The 7,632-nt window shown below is 32.7% G+C and overlaps 1 protein-coding gene across 1 annotated transcript; it reads left to right on the plus strand.

Moving 5' to 3' along the window:
* The first annotated feature begins 662 nt into the window (after window positions 1-662).
* LOC139502832 (uncharacterized) lies at window positions 663-7,104 on the plus strand. The gene is made up of 4 exons (XM_071292451.1): window positions 663-732; window positions 3,606-3,716; window positions 4,980-5,105; window positions 6,032-7,104. The coding sequence occupies exons 2-4, from the start codon at window positions 3,653-3,655 to the stop codon at window positions 6,499-6,501; spliced, it is 660 nt and encodes a 219-aa protein (XP_071148552.1). The 5' UTR covers window positions 663-732; window positions 3,606-3,652; the 3' UTR covers window positions 6,502-7,104.
* Window positions 7,105-7,632: the final 528 nt, after the last annotated feature.

The raw sequence follows: 7,632 nt of genomic DNA on the forward strand, positions 1-7,632 counted from the left end.
AATATCAATGATAATTCATGTCAGCACAAAAGTGCTGACTACAGGGGTGGTGATACCCTCGGGGAAATAAATCTCCACCAGCAGTGGCATCGAACCCTTAATTCCCTGTTTTAAGTTTATTGTATCAATTTAACAATTTCATGTCAGTTCGACAAGCAGTTATCAAAAGAGTTTTACATTTATGTTGAACAAGGCTTTTTTTTAAATGTGGATGTTCTCGGGAGAATCGATGTGAACAAAATAGGTGTGTCTGTCAAAAAGCAGGTCAATTGTGTAACAGTTGATGTATGTGAACCGAACTTATCATGCAAAAATAAGTAAATTGTAGTCTTAATATCAGTTCATTTGTTTGGTAGTGACGTTGATTTTTTTCATTTGCCTTTCAAATATATGTTTTAGAACAAGTCTCTTGGTTTGCTTACTCAATGAACATTTAGGCCAAGTGTTTTGATATTGGCATACATCTTATATTACCGTTGGACTGTTCCCCTCTATTTTTTTCTGCAGTCTTTGTCTAATCATTATCTATTCTACAACCGTATCAAGGACCCTCGCTTATGGGTATTTCCAATCTATGGGTATTTGTAATTTGTCATCATAACATAAACATTATCAAACACCATATGAAATTAAACTCACTATCTCGTATGTAAATAGAGATAAAAAGCTACCCTATAAGGACAAATTAAAATGCAGCATATATCCATTTTCGAATCAAACTCCTTTCTTCTGGTAAGTAAAGGTATTAAGTTAAAATCTGGCTGATTTGGTACAAGTTATAGGTAGGAAAACAAAAACAGGATTCAATGATACTTAATTGTTGTGAGGCTAGTTTAGACACAACCTACAGTGGTCAATATTACAAGGTTGATGTAGGTGATTTGGCATTATTGTCATAACATTTATCGCATTTTTCATTTTAAATCATAAGTATAAGAAAGAATGTGTGACTGCCAATGAGGCAACTCTCCATCTAAGTCACAATGTATAACAAGTGAACAATTTTCGGTCAAAGCAGATGGGTCATAGTGTGGCCCCCAACATGGAGGCTTAATTTTTATCATGTTCAAGTTTGAATGTATGTAGTTTACGGACCAGTTATTATTTCCTTCTCTCATCGTGATAGTTAATCAAAAGAGAAATATTATTTGGAAAATGTTGGACTGACATGAATGTTTCATTAAACGAAGATGTCATGTAAGGTGATAGTATTTCACGTATTTGGACAACGTTTAATCGTTGTTCGTAACATTTTGCGGTCGAGATAGCACAAATATGTTTTTATTTGTTACTTGATATCGTACATATTTTTTATTTTCGCCTAGCTCTTGACAGGACTTGTTATTTATTTTTCCATAACGATCCCATTACATCAATAAACAATATCTTATTAAGAAAACAAATAAATAAGCAACTCCAGTACTCCAATGAAAGGATGGAGAAAGAAGTAAGAATTCACTTAAACAAAATATTTGTATAAAGAACACACACACAAGTGATATTGTAGTAATAATAAATGAAACGAAAAGGAAAAGTGATCGGTTAGACTAACCAGGTTTAATAATTAATCTACCATTTTCTACATAAGAAAATGCCTGCACCAATTCAGGAATATGACAGCTGTTTTCCACTCATTTGATGCGATTCATCTTTTGACTTTGCTACTTGAAAAGGGACTTTCCGATTTGCATTTCCCTTGGTGTTCGTTATTATTGTTATTTTCCTTTTTCCTTTATCTATGCTTTGATAAATGTCAGGTTATTTATAACCGATAATTTCAATGAGATAGACAATATCAACAAGTACATGTAGATTAGAACATTTGAAAATTCCCGATATAAATATATTATATGCTTTTATGTGTGTCACATTCAAATTGTACGTCATAGTGTTGTATAATACAAGATACTGGAAGTAAACAAATGCATAAATTCATAACAAAGGTTACAACTAATCGCTAAGACACGTTACACAAATACAAGCTATATTGTTTTACATATGTGTAATGCATTATTTCATATTGAGGCGAGAAATTTGTTTTCAACATTTCCAGATCAAATACTCTGGCTAATATGAAAGTCGGTGTTTTTTCAACCAAAACCATAATAATCATATCTCGATTCTTGAAAGCACGCAAGTGCTGATGGTCGGACACACAGACAACTTAGTTGATACCCCAAATTTGCACTATAAGAAGGTGTATAATAAATGTTAAAAGTTCATGATATGACCAAAGTTTCCCCCTTATCTTTAACCGGCTTTTATTTTGTTCCATTTGTATTTGCGGCCTTTTTTTACAATTCATAACAGAACATCAAATTGGTGTGGTCTCTTATAATATGTTTTTTTTTATCAAGAATCTTTTATGATTTGAATGCAGTTAGTTATGCGATGATTGTCTAGGTGTAAAAAATATATACTAAGAGTCATACTAATACAGTGACGAGTTTACTACTGGAACAGAATATGTTTAAGATCACTATACGAGAGCACATCGTGAAATCATTACTGATCTTTAAAGTATTCGGGTTTGCTCAATCTAGTATTTTTGTGGATTTCGTTCGTCTGCTTGTCTTTATTTTCCATGACCCAGGCGCGGTTGCAGCAATTTCGAACAAGGGGGAGAGTATTGACTCTAGAATCACTTTAGAAATGAAACATTGATATACAAATGATAAAAAATCGAAAAGGAAGGTCAAAGCCCTGGATCCGCCAGTTTATGCTATCGGCCTTTGTCTTAATTATCCAGTTGATATATCCTCCCTTTTTAAACATGACGGGACATTAACTTGGTGTAGTTCGTTGTAAATAATGGTTACAAGTTAGGAATATGACAGTTGTTATCCATTCGTAAGATGTGTCTGAGGTTTTGATTTTGCCATTTGATAAAGGAATTTCCGTTTTGACTTTCCATGGAGTTTAATTTTTTTGTTATTTTACTCTTGATCAACTATAATTCACCAAGGGTATAACCAGTCCAGTGGTCAGCACTTCTGTGCTGATATGAATTATCATTTATATGGTCATATACATGAATTATCTGTTTACAAAACTTTTGAATTTTTTAAATACTAACTTCTTTTCTACCTCAGGAATAGATTACCTCAGCTGTATTTGGTAAAACCTTTAAGAATTTTGGTCCTCAATGCTCTTCAACTTACGGTACTTTATTTGACCTTTTCAACTTATTTGGATTCGACCATCACTGACAAGTCTTTAATAGACGAAACGCTCGTTAAGCGTGAGTATAAAATTTAATCCTGGTATTTATGATTTTCATGATTTTCATGATTCGATTACCATTGCGGTGGGTTTTTTTTTATTTTTAGATAAGGTAGCTACGGTGTCTTTCTCCATCTTTGATTTTGAAATACCAGAAATAATCGTTCTAGATATTTAATCAATAAACTCATCATACTAGTAGATACCAGGATTAAATTTTGTATTAATGCCAGACGCGCGTTTACCTTAAGAGCTGTTTTGGGGGCATCTGAATTCACAGCTAGTTTTTGTAGGGCATTGTGTTGCCCACTGAAGTGTCTTGTTTTGATCTTTGTTGTTTACCTCTACTTTTTATATGTATGTGTATGTATGTTGTGTTTCAGGATACCGATTGAAAATACCAAAAGACAAGTCTATAGAAAAACCAACAATGGACCAAAGATATATAACTGTTTTGTGTGTGTTGCTTGGTATATTGGCTACACCTGTTCAAGGTAAATTAAATTTAGATAAAAAAGGTCATTAATTGAAATCAAGGTGAATCATCGGGACATGATTCCCCAGGTATGTTTTTCTTATACTTTGCCAAAGTGTAGATTTTAATGATTTTTTTCAAATATATAAAAAAAAAAAAAAAAAAGTCTGGGTCACTGTTCTTTGATGCTACAAGGCATAAATTATTCATGAAAAACTTATTTTTTTCGTGGACGAAAAGAAATATATGACATGTATGAGACAGAATTTCGAAACAAAAATCAAAAGATAGGTTTTGTAATCTGGATAAGGAAAATATAAAAAAAAAAATGTCATAGAACTTGTTTTCCTTCTAGTCGTAAAAAAAGGGAAATTTCATTAACATTCTTTTATAAAACTTCTACTATCAGAGTTATCTCCCCGTAAAATGGCTAAGTTTAAAAAAAAGATTTATTCGAAGAAACAAAAAAATATTTTGTGTTTGTTAGAACAGTCTACATAAATTGGTTAAGTAAATTTTACCTGATCTAGATTAACAGTAATATACTTAAAAAAAAACTAAAATTGAAATAAATCACGAACACATTTTTTAATATAATAACAGAGACAAAATTTATATAACTGATGAGTCTTATGCAGATGAAACGCGAAAATAGACAACATTACATTACAGAACAGAGAAATACACAAATAAACAATACAATAATGCATTTCGACAATCTAGTAGTTATCAAATGCACCCGGCTTATAATTTATTACAACATGCGTGATGTATTAAATTATAAGCCGGGTACATTTGATAACTATTAGATTGTCGAAATGCATATCTAAGCTTTCCGTAAGACTCTCTTTTGATTCTGACATTATTAATAAATCATCTGCAAACATTAAACTTCCAATAACATTACTTTTGAGAGATAGCGGTTGACACTCATTTCCAAAGAATAAACTTGGTACAGCATCTATATATATATATATGTTAAAAAGGGTAGGGCTTAAAGAATCTCCTTGCTTAACTCCTCGGTTTATATCAAAGTAGTCAAATAAACAATTGTTAATTAGCAGTGCTGACATTGTCTTAGAATACATACATTTAATCATATTAATCATCTTATTACCAACTCCTGAAGACAAAAGATTAAAGAATAAAGCTATACGCCACACAGAATCAAAAGCTTTGCGCAAGTCAATGAAGCATTCAATAATTTTTCTCTTACCAAGATGTATGTATTTATTTATTAAAGTTTTTCGTACAAACAAACTGTTGGTTGTCCTCATTTTAGGTAAAATAATAATGGGCGAAGCAAATACAGCAAAGCCAGCAGAGACAGCAAACGAAAAAGGGTTGAGTTTGATAGAACTATGGCGTTTGACTTTATCAGAGACATACAGAGAAGCTGTAAGAACAGGTATAGTAACTACATCCATTATTGTACATTACCAAGCTAGTATATCCTTTGGTTCTCCTTATCAGATTCTAAAGGACTATACTATTATGGGTTATCTCATTGTTCGTATTCCAAAATTAAAATAATATTATAAGTCTACATGAGCAACACGACGAGTGCCACATGTGGATCAGGATCTGCTTAATCTTCCGGAGCACTTGAGATCACCCCCAGTTTTTGGAAGGGTTCCTGTTTCTTAGTCTTTAGTTTACTATGTGTGCTATTATGATTTGTCTGTTTGTCTTTTTCATTTGTAGCCATGGCGTTGTCAGTTTATTTTCGATCTATGAATTTGACTGTCCGTCTGGTATCTTTCGCCCCTCTTTAAGACGTTTTAAACCAATCTCAATGTGTTTGTGTACTCTTAAAAATATTACCCAGAATGCCAATTAGATTCTGAAACGGTGAATTGTCAGACTGGTTCTCTGTCCTTTATCTGTTTGGCTCAGACAACAAAGGTATCTGTTATACCCGTATGTTGCAAAGGAGAGGACCAGCCTAGGTGAATAGTCAGCACCCTTCAATCTCGCCAGTAGTTTCTTGAACAGGACTCATTGGTGCAAAGGATGCAATCCGTAGCACTGTTGTAGGAACCAGAGACATATCATATATTTCATATTGTATTATATATCTCTGATGAGATGTATTAGTTCAAGAATTTGTTTAGTCTTGATAAGTTGGATAGCTAGATACCTATTATGTTAGAGGTTGCTAAGGGGTCTTATGATGTGTTGTTACACTACTTTCTAGGGTAATGATCGAATATATATACTAACTCCATCCCATTATCTTTATTCATTGTATTTAAATTTTCACATGCACTTTGATATGAATTAAGATAATAGTTTCAACGGTTTTTTTAAATACTATGTATTTTTTCCCCATAGGTGATGTTAAGCTAAGAAAAATAAAAGAATTGAATTGGAATGACATCAAATGCCTAACAAAGAAATATGGAGGGTCAGTAGCATTAGGGGCAGGTTCAATAGCGGCGGCACCTGTTGTGCTTGGTGCTGCTGGATTCACCGGAAGTGGCATAGCTGCTGGATCAATGGCAGCCAGAATGATGGCCTGGTCAGCGGCTGCCAATGGTGGAGGTGTGGCCGCTGGTAGTGTTGTTGCCACACTTCAATCTGCCGGGGCTGCTGGACTAAGCCTCGGTACAAAGACTGTCATTGGTACCGGTGTTGGTGGCTTATATAGTCTACTTGTTAAAGGGTGCTCACAAAATGATGTTGAATGTCTAAAGAAACGAGATAGAACAGTTCCGCCAGGTGTTTCTTCGACGTCAGTGAGTGCACTTTCCTCGGTTAGAGTGCCACAACTGGTTAAAGACGGCAGTATGATTTCTCAATAAACTATGCGGTATGGGCTTTGCTCATTGTTGAAGGCTGTATGCTGACCTAAAGTTATTAATTACTATTTCATTTGGTCTCTTGTGAAGAGTTGTCTCATTGGCAATCATACCACATCTTCTTTTTTATATTGTTTTTTTTAAATAAAATACCCCGATTTAAAGGTACACACACAAAAAACAGATAAAGCAATCAAAAATTTGGCAGGAAACTATTCTCTCTAGACTTTTCATAGATCTCACACTGGTACCCTTTGTCTTTTAAAAAAATATATATAAAATATCAAGTTGAAGTATTCTAATAGATTTCTAAAAATGTCTACATTATAAAATTATTATAAAAAACAAAATAACAAAATAACCTTAATATTAATTAATATAGGTGCCAAGTAAAGGTTCCAGAGCAACAAAGCTGAATCAATAGGTCATGCCATATATTTTAAGAATTACTTATTGCATTTACTTTGACATTAACACTAATTAACTCATTACTTATCATGATAAACTTTGTTTTATTTCTTTTTTAAAGTTATGTTTTAAAATTATGATCGTAATTATTCTGTTATTTAAATATGCTGTTATTGGCAAATAAAATAGTTGAGTGTTTGTGTTGTTTTATTTTGTAATAACTTAATTTTGGATATAACACATCTTCGGATAGACTTGCAGTTTTTTTACTATCAGCTCATAGACGATTATTTTGTCATGTGAACATGACTTCATCCAAGGTTTTTCATGATGAACTCCGGCTTAAAATGGAATTCAAAATTAAGTTATAAATAAGAAATGACTATATTTTTTCTGTTTTTTCAAATAACAAAAAAACAATAACACTATAAACATCTACGAGGGTTATCCAGTATGCACCACAATTTTGATGCTATTTCTTCGAATAAAAAAATATAAAAGCTATTCCTTAATAAGGGAAACTGGAAGAAGATTAGTTTATGTGTATAGCTAACTAATACATCTACAAAATACTAAGTATTGATTTGTAATGTAGTTGCTGATGTATGAATGGGAAACATATATCTGAGACAAATAGGAATCAACAAAAGGGAGGAGAAAGATACCAGAGGGACAGTAAAACTCATTAATCGAAAATAAACTAACAATGCCATGGCTTTAAATGAA

The sequence above is a fragment of the Mytilus edulis genome, chromosome 14, assembly GCF_963676685.1.
Source record: "Mytilus edulis chromosome 14, xbMytEdul2.2, whole genome shotgun sequence".
Lineage (NCBI taxonomy): Eukaryota > Metazoa > Mollusca > Bivalvia > Mytilida > Mytilidae > Mytilus > Mytilus edulis.

What these genes read in the sequence shown, in the direction of transcription:
- LOC139502832 (XM_071292451.1), top strand. Translation starts at nt 3,653, where the DNA reads ATGGACCAAAGATATATAACTGTTTTGTGTGTGTTGCTTGGTATATTG. An exon ending in ATTGGCTACACCTGTTCAAG is followed by an intron (nt 3,717 to 4,979) that starts GTAAATTAAATT and finishes TCCTCATTTTAG; the next exon opens with GTAAAATAATAATGGGCGAA. An exon ending in CAGAGAAGCTGTAAGAACAG is followed by an intron (nt 5,106 to 6,031) that starts GTATAGTAACTA and finishes TTTTCCCCATAG; the next exon opens with GTGATGTTAAGCTAAGAAAA.